Source organism: Triturus cristatus, chromosome 7 (genome assembly GCF_964204655.1).
Source record: "Triturus cristatus chromosome 7, aTriCri1.1, whole genome shotgun sequence".
NCBI classification, from domain to species: Eukaryota; Metazoa; Chordata; class Amphibia; order Caudata; family Salamandridae; genus Triturus; species Triturus cristatus.
Genome location: NC_140590.1, coordinates 1,138,160,654 through 1,138,183,767, shown reverse-complemented (window position 1 = coordinate 1,138,183,767; position 23,114 = coordinate 1,138,160,654). Strand labels below are relative to the sequence as shown.

The following is a 23,114-nucleotide window of genomic DNA, read 5'->3' as shown; positions in this document are numbered from 1 at the left end:
AATCGGTACACCCTGATTCACATCATCAACACCTCCATCACATTTGCTACTTTCCTGGATAATGGAAACTTCCAGAAATCAACGCCCTCCTCAAGAAGCCCTCAGCCGTCCCGAATCAACGGAGCAACTTCAGACCCATCCCCCTGCTTCCCTATCCAGCCAAAGGGATTGAGAAAGTCATCAACAAGTAACTCACAACTCAGCTCAAACTTCACCATCTTCTAGACAACACTCAATTAGGATTCAGAAAGAAACAAAGCACTAATACAGCACTTATTGCGGTAACTGAAGACATCAGAATCACCCTGGACCGAGGAGAAACAGGGGCTTTCATCCTGCTTGACCTCTCTGCGGCTTCGACACTGTCTCCCATATCATCCTCTTTAGAAAACGAGATTGGCATACAAGGATGCTTTCTCAAATGGATCTGTTCCTTCCTGATGGGAAGAACCCAAAGGGTCAGGCTGACACCCTTCACATCAGAAACCAATAAATTGATATGTGGAGTCCCAAAGGGATCATCCCTTAGCCCACCCTTTTCAACGTATACATGACACTCCTCGCCAACATCAATCGATCACAAGACATCATCTCCTTCACCAATGACACCCAACTCATCCTCTCCCTGATGGACAAAACAACCACCACCAGAACCAGCTTCACCAACTGCATGACCATTGTAGCCGACTGGATGCGAACCAACTGCCTTAAGATCTACTCCGACAAGACGGAAGTACTGTTCTTCGGCAACAAGACCTCCCCATGGGACTCCATCTGGTGGCCGTTGGAGCTACGACCACCATCCACACTCACAGACCACGCAAGAAATCTAAGGATCATCCTAGACGACGAATTCAACATGACGGCTAAAGTCAACACAGTGTGTGCCTCCTGCTTCCACATCCTATGCATGCTGAGAAAATCTTCAAATGGTTGCCTCCGAACACCAGACGGACTTATCAACAAGCTGGACTACAGCAACATTCTCTACGCCGGACTCTCCAAACAACTCCTACACAGGCTCCAGACAATCCAGAACACCACTGCAAGCCTCATACTTGACCTCCCACAACACGCTATGCCATGCCACACCCACATCACATAGCAACTCAGGAAGCTTCACTGCTCCCCATTCACAAGCGTAGCCAATTCAATCTTCACTCACACATACAAAGGCCTACAAACATAGGACCAGAATACCTGAACAGCCGCATACACTTTCACCAACCCACCAGACACCTATGCTCTGCCTCACTCTCACTCGCACTCATTAGCGCATCTGCAAAACCAAAACTAGAGGTAGCTCATTCTCCTACATCACACCCAAGGCATGGAACGACCTCCCTCAACACATCAGAGCCTCCTCCTCACTTCTTGAGTTCCGCACGAAGCTGAAGACCTGGCTGCTTCCTCTAAGCACCTTGGGGAGCACAAACCTACACACTTGCCCAAGCACCTGGATAGCCTCTCTGTGATTAGTGCGCTATACAAATCAATATAACATATAACATAACATAGCATAACATGTATAACTGCTAAGAGGACAGATTTTAGAGGTAATGTATCTGTTGAATAGCTCGCTGTGTAACCTACATTTACAGGTAGATCACAGTGTTGCAGGCATCTGTGTGTATTATGCATTAATGCCACAACACCCCTTGATTGGTGTCAGTGTCTTTTGCAAGAATCTGCTTGCTACCTGTGGATGGGTCACAGCTTTGAATCCTGGAAAGGGAGATTCTTTCTGAGAACAATAACACGAGTACCAGCCAACTGGGTTCTAATAACTCATACTACTCAAGCAACAGGTCACTAGGTTTATGGTTTGTGCCCCCTACTATAATTTATCACTGAGATGCTGGTGGTTTCTGGATCAAAACCTCTTATTTCGCTTTTACATGGCATATGCATTCACTTTACCTTATCCAGCTTGCTTCCTCTTAGTTTTTTTTACTTTCATGGTCTTGACAAGGGCTCTTAAGAACAGTTGGGTTTTACTATTTGCAGTGCTTTAGGTCTCATTGAATACATCAAGGAACAGTCAGGTGCTTACTGCTGCATGCCTGTCACTGCTTCCCAAGGTTATTACCCCAGGGCAGAGCTATTATTGACAATGGATGGCAGTGATCGCCGAGGCACAGCCACTGAGGGCTTTAAAATCTGCTCGAGCAGCGAGACGCACTGGAAGCCCTGGGTAGAACAGCGAGCAGCATGCATTCAGCCCCTGGGTAAATCAGAGAGCTGTTTGTTTAAAACTCCTGTGGAAAGCAAACAGGTCGAGCATAGAGTCAAGCAGGGCTGTGCACTCTTGAACCCTAGCCCTTGCAGGTGCGTGCCTTACAGCCCTAAGCCAGGCGGAGCTGTCGGCTCTGGGCGAAGGACAGCTCAGGGGATTTAGATAACTGGGTGGGACTGAGCTGTGTGGTCATCAGTTGTGCAAAGACCCGCACACGTGTAAGGCCCGCGCCATACAGAGCTGTGCGCCTTTCAGGTCTGGGTGAAGTAGAGGTGGGAGCTATTTATGTCTGTGTCAAGTAGAGCTGTGGATTCTACGTTTATATTAAGCAGAGCGGTTTGCTTATTTGCTTTTTTTGTCAAATGGAGCGGTCTTCTTTCTAGACCTAAACTAAGCAGAGCTGTATGCTTCTGAGGTGTGTGTCATGTAGAGCTGTGTGCTTTTCAGGTCTGGGTCATGTAGAGCTGTCTGTTTGTTTTTCAGGGCTGGGTCAAGTAGAGCAGTGGGCTTTTCAGGGCTGGATCAGATAGAGCTGTTTGCTTTCCAGGGTTGGGTAAATTCGAGCTGGGGCTGGGTCAAGTAGAGCTGTTTGCTTTTCAGGGATGGGTCAAATAGAGCTGTGTGCTGTTCAGGGCTGTGTCAAGTAGAGCTGTGTGCTTTTCAGGGCTGTGTCAAGTAGAGCTGTTTGCTTTTCAGGGTTGGGTAAGTTAGAGCTGGGGCTGGGTCAAGTGGAGCAGTTTGCTTTTCAGGGTTGGGTAAATTGGAGCTGTGGCTGGGCCAAGTAGAGCTGTTTGCTTTTCAGGGCTGGGTCAAGTAGAGCTGTGTGCTTTACAGGGCTGTGTGAAACAGCTGCTTGCGTTTCAGGTCTGGCTCAGGTATTACTGTTTTCAGTTCAGGCGTGGGCTAAGCAGAGCTCTGAGCTTTTCACGTCTGGAATAAGTAAAGCTGTTACTTTTTAGCCTCTGGTCAAACAAAGCTGGTTTGTAAGCAAGAAGCTGTGTACTATTCCAGCCCTGTATCATCCACAGAGCTCTGCAATGTTCCTTCAAAGTTTAAGTAGGTAACTGTGTACTATTTCAGCCATGGGTGGGTGAAAGAGCTGTGCTCTTCTGCGCTTTTGGCCAAGTATATATCTGTACCCAGCAACAATGGAACAATCAGGGGATCCTTGTCGACTGATGGAGCTGTGCATTTTTAAGATTTGTTAAAGGAGTTGGTACTTTTCAGTAATCAGACAAATTAGAATTGGTTTACCTTTTCACTACGAGACTTTTGTTCTTTTCCAAAATGTGTCACTTAGATGTGCTCTGTTCAGACATCAGGTCAACAGTGACCTGATCTTTTCAGCTAAGAACAAGTCACCTGTGTATCTCCCTCCATTCTTGGATTTAGCAGGGAGCTCTTCCATACACGGCTGAGGCAGGGGGGTGTTCACTTTAGAGCCCTGATTCAATGGTGAGTCTGTGGAAGTATTCATTTATTTGTAGTTTTATGTAGCGAGAACTAGAAAGACAGGGAAGCCGAGCACTTTACAGAGTAGTGTGAAGTCCAATGGAATACCTAGGGAAGCATGGATTATTAAATGTATTCATGTTAAAGTCAAGAAAATATAAATATGAGGTGAATCGGCAGCCTTTTGTCTGACACAGTAAGGGGAGACTTAAGGAATACACTGCTAAATGTACCAGTCTGCGTTGCTGCTGTTGGGCAGAGTTCAGATTAACCACATATGCAGTAACATCCATAGCATATCCGCCTTGATCACAATTAAGTGTATTCGTTGGATTTCCCAAATACTGACGTTCTTGAAGGGCAACTTGCGCGCTATAAGAACTGGATCTGACGCTGAGAAGAAATGGCGGCTTCGAGCTTTTTAAAAACAAATTTTATGTCTCATATGAGGGATTTGTTCTTAGATGAAGGATGGAGCTTCGTATTCCACTTCATGTACTCACTGCAAAAACCTCTTTAGGGTTCTTGTTTTTTTTTGGAAGATGGTGTTTCCAAGTGGTGAGAGCATTCTTTTTTTTTGGGCTGAGTGTGTTTTTAGGCTTGGAGGGGCATATTCACAAGAAAGTGGCGAAACGTGTCGTTAAGCCAAGAACTCTAATGACACACATCGTCACTTTAGAAACGCAGGGCCGCACCATATTTACTAGAATATGGTGCAGCCCTGTGTTTCCCCCTGCGCTGGCGCTAAATGTAGCTGCCTAGCGCCAGCGCAGGCACCGTTGCACTATAGTGCAAGGGTGTCTGTGTGCAGAGGAAGATTGTTTATGTGCAGGAAGGTGTCCCTTCCTGCACATAAACAATCTTTAAATGCCATTTTGTGACTCCTATATATGCTGCTTAATGCAGCACACATTGACCTTGCAAAACAGCATTTTTTTTTTTAATGATTGTTTATGTGCAGTAAGGGGGCCCTTCCTGCACATAAACAATCATTGGCGTTTTGCTGTTTCCATGTGTGCTGCACAAGGCAGAACACATGGAAACAGCAAAAATGAGGCAAAAGAAAGCATTTCTCCTTGTTTCGTGTGTTTAAGACCAGGTTTTCCCTGGTCTTAATGTTGGCACTTCCTCCTATTTACGCTGCTCTTGTATATAGAGGGCAGGGTCAAAATCAATGGGTGTTGCGATGGTCTCCCTAGGCTTCTCTTCCAGCAGGATGCAGGGTCTCCCTAGGCTTCTCTTCCAGCAGGATGAAGGGTGTCCCTAGGCTTCTATTCCAGCAGGATGCAGAGTCTCCCTAGGCTTCTCTTCCAGCAGGATGCAGGGTCTCCTTAGACTTGTGTTCCAGAGGATGCAGGGTCTCCCTAGACTTCTGTTCCCTAGACTTCTGTTCCAGAGGATGCAGGGTCTCCATAGGCTTCTGTTTCAGCCGCATGCAGGGTCTCTCTAGGCTTCTGTTCCAGCAGGATGCAGGCTCTTTCTAGGCTTACTTTCCAACAGGATGCATGGTCTCCCTGGGCTTCTCTTCCAGCAGGATGCAGGGTCTCCTTAGACTTGTGTTCCAGAGGATGCAGGGTCTCCCTAGACTTCTGTTCCCTAGACTTCTGTTCCAGAGGATGCAGGGTCTCCACAGGTTTCTGTTTCAGCCGCATGCAGGGTCTCTCTAGGCTTCTGTTCCAGCAGGATGCAGGCTCTTTCTAGGCTTACTTTCCAACAGGATGCATGGTCTCCCTGGGCTTCTGTTCTAGCAAGGTGCAGGGCACGTCTCGGCTCATCTTCCAGAATGGTGAGTGCACTCCATCATTCAGCAGTGTGAAGGGTGTTCCCAGGATTCTCTTCCAACAAGATGCAGGGATTCTGTAGGCTCATCATTCAGCGGGATGCAGGGTCTCTTTTGGCCTCCCGTGCAGTAAAACACAGGCCCTTCGCAGGCTCGCCATTTAGCAGCCTGCAAGCATCCTCAGGCCTCTTGACTTCTCTTCCAGTGCAATTTAGGCTCTCTCTAGGGTTCTGTTCCAGCAGAGCGCAGGGTGTTTTAAGGCTTCTCTTCCACTAGGGTGCAGGGTCTCCAGGCAGGATGCAGGCACCTTGCAGGCTCATCATTCAGGAAGCTGCAGGCACATTGTTGGCTTTTCTTCCAGTAGGACGAGGCCATCATACAGTGTCCCGGATCAGCTGCAAACAGGATATAAACATTCCGTGTAATTTTCCTCTGGGCAGACCCCATGCCTTCCTGTTCCTTTCTGTAAAAAGCATCCACTGCCAGTATCTTCCCACACACATTATTTGACTCACACCAGGGCCATCTTAACAGAATGATTGGCTCCGGGCAAAGCAGTGCACTGGGCCCTGCCTACATAACCCCTCACAGGAATAAAAAGGTTTAACGGAAAATTAGTGCTAAATTCTGGGCTGCATGGGGGCCCTATGCTCATGGGGCCACCGGGCAACTACCCAGCGTGCCCATGTGTTAAGACGGCACTGACTCACCATGAAAGCAGGCAAAAGCCAGCGCCCTAAGTGCATTAAAAAAAGTATGGGAACTATGATGCTGTGTGTATTGGGGCGGGGTGAGTGAGTGTGGGGGCGGGGTCAAAGGCGTGGCTAGAAAAACAAAATATTCTGTAACTTTTTGGGTCCTTTACCTTCAGGTTACTACATATAAAATAACACTCAGCATAAATGGAAATTAAGTTAATCAGTGGGAAATGAATCCTGGTTGGTGCAGTGTAGAATAGTGACTTTTGTATGTTTAGTGCTACGAAGTCCTAGTCTATAATAGAAAGCACTGTGAATTTGTAAGTCATTATTTGAAACTTGCATTACAACAGTATAAAATAGGCTGCTACAAAATGTGCAAAAAGATTTTAAGATAAGAAAGCGCTTCCAAAATATAGATTTTAGTATTACCCAGACTGTAAGTAGTGCAATTTTATTTTATAACTGTCTTGTAAAAGCACACACTTCAGCTCAGCTGTTACCTCCCATGCAATACCACTCAAAAAGAACAAATCTGTGTCATCAGGAAGCTTCAATTGATCCCATCAATTAAAGCCAATACCGGCATCAAAGCACCTTTTACATTTGTAGATTGACCAGTTGAGCAAATTTGCATTTCTTTCAGGTAAGCAGGCACCCAAGAACTAAGGCTGGATTACCTCTCTGCCCCTCCCTCGGTTTCATAGCACATCACTATCTTACTCAACAGCTGACCATTTCAACTTTCGGAAGTTATAATCCAGAGACAGTTGTGCTTTCTCAAAAAGTAGTGTCCTACCCACTTCGACCTCAGGCAAAAACTATGTTGATCTAACCCCAAGTGGGTAACTGTGGGTGCAGTTCCATCAGCCTGCGGCTTCACATTGTCTTTGTTTCTTGTCTTCATACAGGCACTGGCTCCAATGCCTGCTACATGGAAGAGCTGCGGAATGTGGAGCGGCTCGAGGGGGACGAAGGCCGCATGTGTGTGAACATGGAGTGGGGTGCCTTCGGTGACGATGGCGCACTGGCCCACATACAGACAGAGTTTGACCACCAGGTGGACCAGGAGTCCCTGAATCCGGGGAAGCAGAGGTGAGTGTGGTTCCGGAAGTGAGTGTTAGTGCACTGCTCTGGACAGCTGTTTCCCACACCTAACATCTATGACCTTTTTCCCAGCTTTGAGAAGATGATCAGTGGCATGTACATGGGAGAGATCGCACGACTCATCCTGGTCAAGCTGGCGGCACAAGGACTTCTCTTCCAAAGAGGTGCCACCCCAGTTCTCCTCACGAAGGGAAGCTTCGAGACCAAGCATGTTTCTGCTATTGAAGAGTGAGTAGCGGGCTCCTCCTGTGGACAGCACTGTCCATTCTCTGATGTCAACTTCTTCTTCTCTGCCCCTCCTTCGTTGCACACTCAACACATAAATTGTCACCACATAAAACAGATCATAGTTCTAAGAACTTTCTTCCATTAAACATTGAATACTTCCTATTGCGGCCGCTCTCTTTTGGAATGCTAATGTTTGCTCATATCCGTCTATCCGCTGTTTCTCTCTGGTGCCCGAATTGAGATTTTTGAGCCTTTCTTCATTGGTCTTGTGGTTTAAACTATGCACAGTTTCTCCACCAGTGACGGCTGGTGACCCTTGAAAGGGGAGGGGCACAAAAGCTGCATATGACTGTTATGTAGCAAGTGAAGCGAGCAAGTTTAATGGACAGACGTGGGTTCGGGGGGGGGGGGATGGAGGGTCCTCCTTCTGTGAAAAAATTGAAAAAAGATTGACAAATGGTGCATTTTAAAATAAATGACTTTAACGAGAAAGCAAGTTTTATAATACAATGGGAACTTCTAGTCTTGAAATATTAAACACATTAAAAACTGCCACATATCTAACTGCATCAATATGTTCAACAGTTACGGTAATGTGTAAATTATACAGCGCAACAACTTCAGTCCCTTTAAAGTGTGTGCTTGCCCAGTGCCTTGCACTGCATGCGGCATCAACTTTGGAAGAAAATGGCCTAATTAGGCTTCGGGAAGCACCCACAGCTGCTGGCTGTAATTCAGTCATACAGGAATATGTGCAGACAGGTCTTTAAGTGAGATGAAAAAAGTGGGTGCTCTCTAAAAGGTAACATATAAAATATATTTCTGTGATTCCCAAGGTGTACCACCCGACTGGTATTTTGGTTTTTTTCTGAGATGTTACTGCATCCAGATAAATAACACAACATTGACATAAACCTAAAACCTGCCAGTATTGTTGGCTTTGTCAGTGGTTGTTTGCTGTTTAAGATAAATGAGCAACAACAATGATTGGTTATAAATAATTAACACTGGAAATGTTTCAATTCTGAAATGTGAGGCTGTGAATTAAATATTATTGAGGCCTGGGGAAGGAGTTTCTCCCTTCAGTTATGTGCTCTTTATGTTAGATATTTATGTCCTTTTTCACTGCACATCTCGTCCATCTGCACAACCCCCTCACTTTCCCCTTCAGCACCCTCTTTTCACTCTCCCCCAAATGCACACCCTCGCATCTCCCTCACTTCATCAATCCCAACCATACACTGCACTCTCTCACATCTAAGGACTTTATTTTCTTTTACTTTTGCCTTGTAAATATTTTGACACCTGGTTGCCCCTCTCGCACACATTTACACAGAGTTTCAATTGGAACTGGAACACGACAATTGTTCTGTGTGCTCTGCAGAGAGGCCAACCCATTTACAGGCACTTGGCTTTGTCTTCAGCCTCAGTGCCTGAGATCTCAATCACAGCCCCTCATAAACACCTGGCGTGACTCAACGTATGCACTGTACAAGAGTAATAAGATGCATGAAAAAAATATAGAAATACAACATGATAAAGTAGCTAACACTCTGGAGAATGCAAGATTGAGTAAAACTTGAAATAAAGAGGAACTGAATCGCTGGCAAGCATTAACTTAACGTTTTACATTCATTATTTGTAAATCAATCCATGTTTTTGGCATTAATGTTAAGGGCATGAAGATAGGGCCAGGTTCAACGCCGTACAGCATGTAACTATCTTTACTATAAGCACTTGGCGCTCGACTCGGATATTTGGATCAAATTTCGCAAGAGAACAAAAACCCTGGTCGTCTTTTGGATTAATTTTGCAAAGGGAACAAATACAGCAGCTCTACTTCTAAAGGTGCCAGAGACCTGCAGCCAGGGCCTGGGGTGTCGCAGTGGTGGAGGGTAGTGTGACCAGGGATCACAGTATACATAACATAAGATTAGCATTATAACATTTACTATTATTGACGACAAGGTGCTATATCACACGTACTTACATCCAGTCCTACCGTTGGAAAAATGGTGAAGGCGGTATCTATACCTGTGAATCTCGTACAGAGATGCAGACTCCGATACTCAAACCTATGACACTGACAGCGTCACTGGCCTACAGTGGATAGCACCACAGACTACAATGGTAATGAAGGGCTTGAGAAAGGGTAAGCCCTGCGTCGTGTGTCACAATGCAGAATATTTATTTACTGCCTGGCTTCTATTGCCTACTTCAGAGCGAGGCAGGCAGGCAGCCTGGGATAGACAGCTCAGACTTGAATACATCGATTTGTTTAGAGATAGGATCGTATCTCTAAATTAATCGATCTTTTCAAAAATTTTGAGACAAACTTGTGGGAATTTCAGAGGGCCGCAGTCCCAGAGCCCTAATGGAGAAACCACCCTGATGACCACCAATCTCTAGAATATTCAGGATGTTTTTATCATTCTGGTTATGTGACTTTTAGAATTGAACAGTTCTCCAAATACTGTATCCAGAACTAGACACTGTAGTAACATAGGGCCTGATTTAGATTTCAGTGAACAGGTTACTCCACCACAACAATGATGGATATCCCGTCTGCCGAAATATAAATCCCATATTATCTTGTGGGATTTACATTTCGGTGGACGGGGGATTCGTTACCGTTGTGACAGAGTAGCCCGCTGGCTGTATTCTAAATTGGATTACGCTTCCAGAAATTAAGGCACTTACTCTGTGATTCCTTTCTAATGAAATGCACACTGGTAGCTCAACTTCGCTTTCTGTGGTTGCACTTCTCCTAGTACACCCTAACATTCCCATTGCTCTCCCTCATTACTGGATGTGCTGTTCTCAAGTTCAAGATCAGCAGATATAACTACAAAGGTTTCTATCCTGTTTGGCGACATTGACCACCACTTTGGATTTCTCTGCCCAAGGTGTGTGACTGGTCTCTTGGCACCCCCACCTAAGAGATGCTTGTTTGGTACTCCATCTGTGATAGCAAGCCTAAAAAAGATCTCTGTAACACCTTTCATCAATGCATAAAAACATAAAGGATTCACAGAAAATCCCTGTGCCAATTCACTTGTCATCTCCTTTTCTTTGAGTTGAATTCTGTTTACCAATGGCATCTACCACCTTCACTCAGCCAGTTTCTAACCAGTTCACTAACCAGGTTTGCACACCCAGGAGTGGCCTACATGCTCACACACTTCTTTAAAGATTAATATTTTACTCAGCTATAAATAAATCATACACTTTGCTTTGCATGGAACTATGGCTCTGGTTATCTACACCTTGAGTCTTGTACTCACGGAACACGTGGCCACAGGCTTTGAAACCTACCTTTGTCCCATTATTCCTCCCTTCAGAGGTGATTGCTTGACCTGGGGGAAATGTATTTTACACTGACACAATCATGCATCATTTTGTGAATTTCACGTTATGCTTGTTATGCAAAATTCTCCAAATTACGCCATTACACTATGTAGCATAATTATGCCATGTTCGCAATAACATTTTAGCATTGGAGCATAGAAGTGGTGTAAATGAGCAGCCCTTGAGCTGCAGTTGTCCACAGCACTTGCGTTTTTTACCATATTTTCTTGCACCATACATGTCCTTGTGTCCAAAATAGACAGGAGGATGCATTTCACACTAAAAATAGTGCAAAATGGCAGTGTAATGTGTAATTTCACCTGAATTGTGGGGAATTTCACATTATTACACTAGAGCAAATTACGCAAATTTGAAACTCCGTTACTAATTGCATGAATTCTTCAATATTCAATAGAGGAGTCTCTTCTTGTATTTTCCAGTCTATCTCTTACAGAAACTATATATTTATTGAACCTACTTCTAATCCTCCACAGTCTCCCCTCTCTCTCTCAAGTGATGGACAGGGATGCTACTGGCTCTTTTCCCTCTTGTCCTAGCTCCTTTAATGTCCTAGAATACCTCACACATAGTTCCATTTCCTTGTTGATCTTAAGGGTTGCAGGCACCAGCAGCTCAGGGCTATTTATTTTTTATATGAGCTAGAGTCACATTTTCCTCTTCACTCGTAAATCTGATGTTCATCTGTGACCACTCAGTGTTGCTTTTTATTGTAAATAGAGAGCAAATGTATTTGTTCAACTATTTTTCCTGATCTTTTGTGCAGACACCCTCATTCCTTGAATAAGCTACGTTACATGCCATTACAACACGGTCGTTACAACGACTGCGTTGTTACATCGCATATCGTTACAACGACCGCGTTGTTACATACCATTACAACGCAAGCCGTTATAATGACTTGCTGTAGGGGGCGCTTGATGTTGGAATAGTATAATTTACTATTCCAACTCCAGGCTGTGCAACAGTAGGGAAGGTGTTGGATTTTAAACCCAACATCTTCTGCCCCCTACAGCAAGTCATTGTAATAGTTTGCAATGTAACAACGCGGTCGTTGTAGCAACCTCGTTGTAATGGCATGCGATGTATCGCATGCAATGTAAACAATGTTTCCCTCATTTCTTCAGCTTCATAATTTCCTCATGCACTTTCGATTTTCGCAGAAAATATCCAAGTTTCATCTCCTTACTTCATCATTGGTTTAACAAATGCCTCCTCTCTGCATTTGCTCTCCTGATTGCCTGCAGTGTTTCTCAGCACCGCTATCAATTATACCCTTCTTCGTCCCTTCTTCAATGATTCTTTCATCCTATGAAATGTGATCTAGTTCATCTTACCTTTCATTTTGCCACATGTTTGAAGTACTGTGAAGACGTTTTACTTCTAACAGTAGGCCCTGATTACGAGTGTGGCTGTCCAATGACCGCCAGACTCACAGAGGAACGTCAGTGGCAGTGCAGTCACCGCAGGGCCGGTGCTCTTACCGCCCCATTATGAGTAGGGTGGTCGGACTGCCATCACAGAGCGGATGCCGCATTCTCATTGAGGTGCCCATTTTCAGAGGCACTGCCAAAAAAAAAGCCCACTAGGCACGAGAAACACTCATAATCTGGCGGGCAACCTAACCATGGGTTTGGCGTGTGGGAGCAGGCTGCCCTCATGGCGGTCCGCTCCCGCCCCTCCAACTTGTAATCCGGCCTTATTCAATTGCCTTGATAAATTTGGTACAGAAATAAGTATGGAGTTCTACGACTCCTCCTGAACATAGTTTTACCCTTTTTCGCCATACACAAAATAGGTGTAATACCTGGCCAGGCTGACGCTTCTGAGCATACTATTGTCCTAGTCTTGTAACGTTTTGAGGCTGCCTCTCCTCCGTGTGGAATTCTACATAACGTATAAATCTTGGCAGTTTTAAATGGAGGTCTTTTCAGCTGAAAATACCTTTGTGAATCAGGTTCTCTCTTTATTTTCTCTCACATAGCTTTCAAACTACCAAAGATTAACCAGTGCCAGGTTTATACTGGTCGTTGCAGCTGGTTGCACTAATGCTCTATTGGGAGAACCAGGACTTATTTTAATTATCAGACTTTGACAAAGAGTAAGTGTGAAAACAGCAGAAAAAGAGAGAAAAAACTAGAAAGAAGTCTACAGAAAAGCAGTGACAGATGGAGGAAGTAGGGATGATAAAGAACCTGCAAGACTGAAAGAAAGGGACAATAAGTGAAGGTGGTGGATGAAAGAGGCATGACGAAGAATCAATACAAGGCAGCCTTACTGTTAGACCTGACATCCTTGGCGTAGGTTTTCCCTGTATTTTTGACTTTGCCTCCTGTTATTTTGCTGTGTGTTGGACTTCATTTTTGCTGGTCTAGATGCTTTGAGCACTTTGCCGAACTGCAAGTGCTCCCTGTAAATTGTTGTTATGGATTGGTGATTCCATGAGTGGCATATTTTATTGACTAGTCAGTCCCTAGTACAGTGCACTGTGTGTGACCAGGGCCTTAAATCGAATGCTGCTAGTGGGCCTGCAGCACTGATTGTACCACCCACAAAAGCAGCCTGTAAATGTAACTCAGATCTGCCACTGCAGTGTCTGTGTACAGTTTAGAACTGCGATGTCGACCTGATAAGTGTACACACTTACCAGGCCCTAACCTTCACTTTTCTTACATTTTAGTCACCCCTAAGGTAGGCTCAAGGTACCCCTGTGGGCAGGGTGTAGTGTATGTGAATGGTAGAACATGACCTGATGTGTGTGACATGTCTTGATAGTGAAATACTGCCTATTTAGTTTGTCACTATTGAAAGGCTATCTGTCCCATAGGATAGAATAGGGAGTTTGCTTATAACATGTTATAAGCATAACTGCCATGGGAACAAGATAGGAAAATAAAGTTTGATATGCCTGAACTCAGAATGTTAAGATGCATCTTTTAGTGTGGGTGATTTTTACATTCTGGGTTTGAAAATACCACTTTTAGAATATAGCTATTTTCTTGCCTAACCATCCAGTGTGCCTCTGCTAGGTTGTGTATTGACTGTCTGGCTTTGGAGTGACAGAGGCTGGGGATGTGCATTCTGTTCAGACAGCCACTTGGGGGGGGGGGGGTTTAGGTGTGTCCTGCATTTTCCAGGGTGAGTCACGGCTAGGCTGAAAAGACCTGGGCTGCATTCAGAGTAGGGGGAGGAGATTTCTTTGACACCTGAATGGGCCTGCCAAAGACAATGCTGTCTCCACCTTCTGCCAGAAAGCTGCACAGGAGAGCACAGAACAGGTTTTGGCTGGGCAAAGAGCTTCTCTGCCACAGAGAACAATGGATTTTGTATTACAAAAAGAGGGGCCCGACTTTTATATCAATTCTGGTAATCAATAGGAACCTTTGCCAAGGAGAAGAGCTGGAGAAACTGAGGAGGCATACTGCCCCTGTGCTATTTGCTGTCTGGGGTTGGCCTGCAGTGGCTACTTTCTGCCAAGGAAACGAGAAGGACTTTGCTGTGGCTCCTGCTTGAGGAATATCACCAAGGGCTTGAATTAGAGCATGCCTCCTGTTCTGAAGCCCCAGGGACACAAAGACTTCACCCCCAGTACCCCCTTAACTCCTATGCTGGGAGTCTGACCTGCTGAGAGCTGCCTGCCGGTGTTCTGGATCTCTGGAGGTTGTTTTGGGACAGGAAACTTCAAGAACTGTGAAAATCGTCGCATCGCCTTTTTCTGATGCATCACAGCAGTGCGAGAAGAATTTTCCAACGCATCGCCACCGCCGAAGAACCGACCCAGCGCCTGCTTGTGGCTAAAGTGTCTGCAGTGCGACGAATCTTGTGCACCGATCTCCGACGTCTGAGATCACTCCAACAATTCTAACGCAGGCCCTGTTGGAGAAGAACCGACGCATTGAGGGGATGCTGCTGAAGTCATTGCAGTGCATCCCGGGTGTTCACACATCACATCATACTGTATCATCACGCATTGCATCGAAGTGCCAAGTCTGTTGCATCATTGGGGGACGGAGTAAGAAACCGACGCATCACCTACCCATGCAGTAAGAAACCGATGCATCACCTCCTCTCTGGTAAGGAGCAACGCATCACCTCCCCCGGAGCAAGGAACTCATGCATCACCTTTCCTGAGTGTAAGGAACCGACGCATCACCGTCCCTGCGACTCTTTTTGCTTGCCTTTTTCGACGCATCTAAGGTACTTGGTGTAAAAGTGTCCCATCCAACATTTTCTTGGAACTGAACTGTTTCTACCTTTTAAGAATCATATTTTTCGTACTGTATTATGGATTTTTGCCGTTCTGGTCTTGTTTTGATTTAGATAAAGATTAATTATTTTTCTAAACTGGTGTGGTGTCAATTTGTAGTGTTTTCACTGTATTACTGTATGTGTTCATAAATGCTTTACACACTACCTCTGAGATAAGTCTGTCTGCTCATGCAAAGCTACCAAGAGGATGTGCTGGGGTTATTTTAGAAGTGTATCCCGCTTACCCTGACTAGGAAGAAGGGTCCCTACTTGGCCAAAGGTACCTACCTGTGCCAACTAGACACCCCCATTTCTAACACACACTATTCCGCAATGTTGGCATTCAACAAAGCTGGCGGTCAGGTTAAAAAAAACTGTTTTTACAAATTAAGTATGAAGAATTAAGTATGAAGTTTAACTCAACTCAGAGTTTGTAGACTATCTGAAGCATTACTTATGTTGATTCATAGATGAATGTGGTGTTCCTCTACCTATGGGTGAGTACCTGTTTTGCTGAAACCTAGAAGGACTAGCACCAATTATCATTCTCAGTGGATCACAGAACCCTTTGTGTTGATGTATTTGGCATTGACCTGGGAGCAGTGGTTAATTTGTAAAAAAGGGTTCTCGTCAGGAAGCAGCTTGCACCAGCCCATTTCTCATGTTAGCGCCACCTAAAACAGAGCCAACTACTAAACATGAAAGTGGGGAGCGGATGTGGCATAATTGCCGGAGCTGCTGACTTCGGATGCTGGGGAACCAGGTTTGAGTCTCGGCCTCAGCTCACAGCTGGTTCTAGGCAAATCACTTAAACTCCCCATGCCTACCTGTATCCTTAACTGGTGCTCATGAAAAGTGCCAGTGTTGATGATTAAGTGCTGATACTGAGCACCATAAACCACCAGCTCAATTTAAGCACTGCCTGGGAGAACCCTTCTCTGATGCTCTGCAGATGTGTAGAGGTCAAGGACAAAATCTTTTTGTGGGGTCCTTTCGATGACAACCTGACACTTTACTCCCTATCATAGTGACACCTGCGGTTTGGATGGAGTGAAGACGGTTCTGTCCCAGTTTGGCCTAAAAGCGAGCGACGAAGACTGCCTCAAAGTCCAGATGGTCTGCAGCATGGTGTCCACGCGCTCCGCGAGACTGTGCGCTGCTGGACTGGCGGCCATCGTCACCCGAATCCAGAAGAACCGAGGACTGACAGAACTTCACACAACAGTGGGGGTGGATGGAACTGTATACAAGAAGCACCCAAAGTAAGTCTTCCAGATCACATGAGCACACTATCACAGCATCTATCATGGTAGCTATCACACAGTCTACACAGTATCTTCTACACTATCACATAATCTATTACACAAGTCAAGTCTTACTAGCTGTGGCAGCTATCCTACTATACATATAGAAAAAAAATCTTTCCCCAATAACGTGTTAATTAGAGCGACTGAACTAATAATCACACATTCACAAATGTATAACTAAAGTGGAAAGATCAAATTCCATATTAGAACCGCAGTACATGTGACATCTGAAATCACTGCTTAGTCTCTGAAAACATTATTTTACAATAAATTAACGGAGGAAAATAGCTCTGCTAATAGTCACGAGGCCCATTAAGTGTGACTTTATCTCATCTCGAGGCCTGGATTTAATCTCTTGTATTCTGATTTTGGTTAAATACAGGTGTGTACAACTACTACACATAACCTTCATTGCTTGAACCTTATATGTTGGGGAGAACCATCATTACCCTCTTAAGATTTCAACTCTTGTGAGCCATGGCCCCTGAACACGCCTCACACTGATGATAAATGTGACGAGAACCTCAGGTGTTGTTTTAATGGCAGATAGTAGGTTCCTGTTTTTTTGTCTCTTATAAATCTACCCTATATTTGATTTTATCTGGCTGGTTCCTCATTCTTTCAGTCTCCTGCTGCATTGAAGTGATTTATTCCTGACCTAGCAAACAACGAGCAGCCTAATTCTGTGCAGCTTCTGAAAGGGACAGAAAAGAGGGCAACAGAAAGAGAGAGAGAGCGAGAGAGAAAGAGAGAGAGAGAGAGAGAGATGGGGATAGAGAAAGAGAAAGAGAGAGAGTTGGGGAGAGAGAAAGAGAGAGAGAGGGAGAGAGAGAGATAGAGCTGGGGTGTGAGAAAGAGAGAGAGAGAGCTGGGTATAGAGAAAGAGAGAGAGAGAGAGAGAGAGTTGTGGAGAGAGAAAGAGCGAGAGAGAGCTGTGGAGAGAGAAAGAGAGCGAGAGAGAGAGAAAGAGAGCACCCACTTTTTAAAGACAACTCTTTTTCACAAGCAAACTGTTTTTTGTTTTCTATATACACCTGGTGCAGGGAGACTGGGGAGGGACATCGGAAGGGATCTATACATCACCTCCACTCCACCTCGTTGGCTCAGTAATGTCCTGGACACACTTCCTCCCTTCTTGTGGTGGGCTCTCCATGCAGTCCTGGGTTCGAGCTCTCTCTCTGACCTGTGAGTGGATTGTGACCCATGGGCATCTGACATAACCTCCCCATGTCCTTGCAGTCTTAGGGAGCAGGGGATGGGAAATGTGCCTAGTTTAGTCCCGGCTCCTCTCCGGTCACCACATGGACTCCAAGGTAGGCTTACAAGCCATCAGGAGACTCCAGGAGCCTATGACTAAATTACGATCAGGTGACTTTGAAGATGGAAAACCGTTTGAATTACGCATCTCTGTAAGGAAAACAGAAAAAGTGATAGGTGGGTTGCTTGAATTGATCTCAGCCACTGGTAAATACTCAGGCTGCATTCCAGTCAATCATATTGTTTGGTGACTGGGCCACTCCAGACAGGGGTCAAACTTATGCACATCACCCACGATCCTACTCCAATCTGAGCCGTTCAGCCCGAATTGGAAATCGATGCCACCTCTGAATGGGAACTGTCTGAAGGTCCCAGCTCCAGGACATGGATCGGTCTGACAATTCTGCACTCTGCTTGTTTCTCTGACACGGGTCTTTTTTTGTCTGGACTGTTGAACAACTGGTAACACACCTACAAGTCTACAGCGAGGCACTGAAACACCCCTGTTACTGCCAAGCCTCACTTGAGGTAGCTATGGGCATTGTGAGCTCAGCTCATTGTGAGTTCTGCTCTCAGGACTAAGCAGTTGTAAAACAAGACATTATTTTAGCTCATGGCTGCTGGTCAGCTCACAAGCCATGCCCCTTTGGAGTCCTGAGGTGTTCTGAGAATACTTTTTCACAGACTCACTATCACTGATTTGCGAATTCACTGATTCACTTACTCATGTATTGCTTCTCATGTGTAGCTCTCCTTGCATTCTCCCCCTCTCTTACTCTCTCTCTCTCTCCCTTTCGCTCTGGTTTGCACTCTCTCTCTGAATCACTTAGAACATCTTAGTGGATAGGTGTGCCGGCTGAAGAAACCCCTGCGCACTCTGAAGGTCTCCGATTGTAATCCCTCTGAAGGCAACTCATACTCTCATCCTTCCAGGGTTGTGAAGTGAGTGTTTGTCGGTTGGGTGAGCATTGCTGCTCTTATTTACCCCGGTGGTGCTTTAGCTCTCTAGAATAAAATATTTGTATACGCGCTGTGTGTCTTTCAATTTCTGACTTTTTCTATTCTCCTCTCTCCCTTTCTCTGCAGTCCCTTTCTTTCCTCTTCTTGTTGAACTTCCTCCCCCCCTCTCACGTCATCTATCTTCTTTCCTTTTTCTTCTTGTGTTTCTTCATTTTTCTCCAATTTCTTCTCTTTTCACTACTCTCTTCTTTCTTCTACGTTATCTTCTCTACTGTTTGTTCATCATTGTTTTTCTTTTCTGCTCTCTTCATTACCTCCTCATAAGTCTTCCTTGCCACATGAGTAACAAAGTGAACTTCATCTCCACACCAAAACCCTCCAAAGCAAAGTTAGCATCCCATGTCTCCCATCCCTCTCCAACATGGCCGACACACGATACTCCTGACTTACTTTAAGAGGAGAGTTGGCCCATCCCACTAACTGTTAATTTTGTTCTGCGCTGGACTCTCCAAGTGCGCTTTTCAGGTAAGTCGAGGTCCTGCTCTACCAAGATCCACAACGCTTGGGTGGAGGCCCTGCTCAAGCGGGCCAATTACCAGGTGTGTGCCCCCTCCTCCCACCCCTCCCTCTCTCCTTGGGCTTTACATATCTCCGCACGCTCCCCCCTTCTCTTGCCTCTATCACCCACTCGTTTTCTTATCCCATCTTTAAATTTCTTTCCCCATTCTCATCTCATATCACTTATCACTCTTATCACTTCCCTCTAATCTGTCATTTGCATTCTTTATTTGTGTTTCCTATCTAATTCTTTGAATCTTCCCTCCTTTCAGATGTCTCTCCTCTTCATTCTTCCCATTCAGTTTGCTCTTCTCTCCTCTTCCTCTCCTTCTCTTTCCTGTATTTTCCTCACTGTTTCTTCTCCCTTTTGATTTTTTTCCATTTATGATTTATTTTTTAAATGCTCTACTCTATTCTGCTCCCTCTCATAACTTTCTCATTACTTCTCCAATTACTTCTCTCTCATCGTTGCTAGTGACTTATTTCCTACCCTCTCATTGCTTTCTTCCTTCTGCCTCTTTCTCCTCTGTCTTCCATTCTTCCTTGTCTCTCTTTTGTCCCTGTTTTTTAGGTTGAGCCTGGGCAGCACAAATGCGCTGCTCTGCGAGGCATGCTGTATTCAGCTACGGACATGAAACTCGGCCCACTCTCCGCCCATATTTTTTATTGGCTTGTGTCATTCATTGTCCAATGTAAACTGTGGCTTTTCATTTGTCAATAGACTTAGTAGTCTCTCCTTAGTACCGCCTTGTCTTATTTTGTAACCTCCCATAATGACACCTTCTGTTACATGTGTTGTTACTTGGTAGGCTTTAATTACAGCCTCCGAGCACTATTTTCTCAAATAGCTTTGTCCTGCCTGCTGTTGCATGGGCGCCGAACGCATTTGCAATGCAATAGGTTTTGCATTTATGAGACTTTAAGCTATTGGCATTGTAAATGACCATGCCTTTTATTTATCTGTTTTAAAAACAGCACATTAATAAAAGACATTGTCATTTACAATGACAATAGCTCAAACCCGCGTAAATGCAAGACATTTTACATTGCAAATACTTGTTCCTAGTCTGTCTTCACTAAAGTCCTCTTCTGCGCCAGAAGTCATCAATGTGGCTACAGCCAGTTGTAGGTGGGCCACTACCATTTCAGGCAGTGTTGCAAACTTCCTCGCACTCTGTGTGCATGTGTTGAGGACCTCCGTTGCCCAGGGGAAGCCCACGGTTGGAAACATGCCTTGAACTCTACGCAGTATGGAAAGTATTGCCTCTGTGTCTCTCCGCTGAATGCTTCCTCAGAATTAGTTGATCGAGGGTAATTATTCGCAACTAGTCCCCCGTAGTGGTTCCCTTCCTTCTCTCTCGCTGCTGACCATCTTGTTTCTGCATCCATCTCTGCACCTCTCACTGCTGTGCATCCCTTTAATTTTCCTCATTTGCCTTTATGTTTTGACTCATCTTTTTGCCAACATAGGAGTTGATAATAGCCCGGGGAGAAGGGTGGTCTTCTGACCTCCACTCTAGGCTCTGCCCCCAGTTGCTTTCTTGCATATGTTGACTGGCCATTGGGAGTGGCTAGGACTGGTCATAAATGTCCACTCCCTGTGTGCCTATGGTATGGTATTGATTCTGTTTTCTAGAAATAGGTGGTTATATCAGAGAATGGATCGTTCTAAGTGAATCACTATTGGTATTGGCAGATAGTGCGTTTTTCTCCATTTTCAAATTTTCCTAAACATGTAAATGCAACGACCAGCTCTTTTGTCCAGTGTCATCTTATGAACTTTTGGGGCTCTGGGCAAGAGCTATTTTGGGACTCATTTTCAAAACAATTTTGAATTTTACTACCCATTTCCTGCTAATCCAAGCCCTCATTATGCCAAAGTTTCATAACAGGTATCACACAGAAAATAGGTCATTGTAGTGGTCTCAAAACTCATTGGATGAGAAGAGAATGTCAGATGTAGTGGCAGGTAGAGAGAACACGATAGGATGAGACGTAGAGATAGACAGATGAGATGGAGAGAGAAAAAGTTCCCTTTGAGGGGGTGCCCTTGGAAGGTGGGGGCCTTGGGCAATTGTTCACTTTGTTTATGCCTTAAACGTCTCTGGCTCTGTACCTACTCAATGCTATTCCTGTGGTTTTCTCTTTTATCTTTTTTTCGCTCCTTTAACTCTACTTTTCTCCCCTCGCTCAAATGTATACCTACTTCATTTTCCTTTCTTTTCCTGTCCTCTTTCTCAACTTGTCCTTCTCTCCCCACCTCCTCTCTGTTGTTCTATCCACTCCTGTACTTTCACCTTCTCCCATCTTTACCTCTGTCCTTTATTTCTCTTTCCTACCCTGGTGTTACTGTCTTCTCAGGCGTTCCTTTCTTTTGTCCTCTTTCCTTTCTCTCCTCCTCTCCCTTCTCTTATATGTTCTCTCATTCTCTTTTCTCTTTGCCTCTCCTTCTTTACTCCCTTGAAACTATTTATTCTTTCCCTTTCCCCCTTTTTCTTTTATTCTCTTTTCGCTTCTGTCCTTTTCTAGCCTTTTCTTCTTTCCTCTCTCTCTCTGCTAGCCCTTTACTCCGATTTTTTAAGGCCCAGAGATGCTTCCTGTACCATCATATCTCCATGTTTTTTTATTAGGAGGCATTGCAAGGAAAGAGAAAGAGAGAGGAAGAGAAGAAGATCGAGCGAGAGAGAGAGAGAGAGAGAGATTTGAATGAAAGAGAGAGGGGTTGAGTTGAACATTCTTGCCAGGGCTTGCTGTTGATTCCCAGTCCAGCTCAGTTCTCACCTCTCTATCTTCTTCACATCCTCAGGTTCAGTGAGCGGTTACAGAAGGCCTTGCAGGAGCTGGCCCCCAACTGTACAGTGAAGTTCATGCTGTCTGAAGATGGCAGCGGGAAGGGTGCTGCCATGGTGACCGCGGTGGCCACTCGCCTGGCGGTCCAGCGACAGCAGATCGATGACACGCTGGCCCCGTTCAAGCTGTCCCTGGAGCAGCTGCAGCAGGTGCAGGCCAGGATGCTGGCCGAGATGGAGCGTGGCCTGAGGAAAGCTACCCATGAGGTAGCCGGCCTCCGCATGTTGCCCACCTTTGTCCGCGCCACGCCTGATGGCACAGGTATGTGATTTATGGTGACCGCCCGTCAAAAATGCACTTCTCCAAAAGGTTTCCACTAGGTAGAGGTGCCAGGGTAGGTGAGCACATTCTACAGGGAGTCTGGTACTCACAACCTATTGTCCTTGAGTTAAGGACACTATTAACCAGTACTTAATTTGAGCCGGTGGTCAGTATCATCACTTAATCGTCAACACCGGCCCCCTTTCATGAACGCAGTTAAGGGCACATTCATTTATGGCAATTTTAAGCGATTTGTACAGAATCACAGGATGTTGAGGCAACGTGGAGATTTGAACCTGGTTCCCCAGCTCCAAAGTCTGCAGCTCTAGCCATTACACCACATTCTCTCTCTACTTTCATGGTTAGTAGTTGGTTCTTTTTTAGGCAGCGCTAACAGGAGAAGTGGGCTGGTGCAAGCTGCTTCCTGACAAGAGCCCCGGCACTTATTGTTTTACATATTAACCTATGCTATTAACACAGAGACTGGTACACATCACGTGTTAATCAGTTATTCACAGCTTCAGGTATAGGTAATTTGTTCACGTATTCCTATGCTGCACACCCAACCAGGAGCTTTAATGTTCTCCCTATTCAGCTCATCTCCAACCGATTTCTCAAAATGACTCCACGCAGAACCCTCACTCTTCGAGAAGACACTTACAGCATACATGACATCCCTTAGGATATGTTCCTTTGTACACATCATTCGCAGTACACCCAGAGAGTTCACCTTGTGCCTTGGAAAGGATGACATTGCAGAGAGGCAGTGAAGGCAGTTCTACAGTAGAGAAGCCGCAGTGTGCCTT

General features: G+C 45.2%; 1 protein-coding gene across 3 annotated transcripts in view; it reads left to right on the top strand.

Annotated features, from left to right (window-relative positions):
* HK3 (hexokinase 3) overlaps positions 1–23,114 on the top strand; it is a 302,793-nt gene that overhangs the window by 236,984 nt on the left and 42,695 nt on the right. For all 3 annotated transcript variants that reach the window (XM_085618301.1, XM_085618303.1, XM_085618302.1), the window contains exons 8-11: positions 7,078–7,261; positions 7,346–7,501; positions 16,144–16,377; positions 22,004–22,308. In XM_085618301.1, coding sequence (XP_085474427.1) covers positions 7,078–7,261; positions 7,346–7,501; positions 16,144–16,377; positions 22,004–22,308 — 879 coding nt within the window. The remainder of the gene's footprint in view (positions 1–7,077; positions 7,262–7,345; positions 7,502–16,143; positions 16,378–22,003; positions 22,309–23,114) is intronic.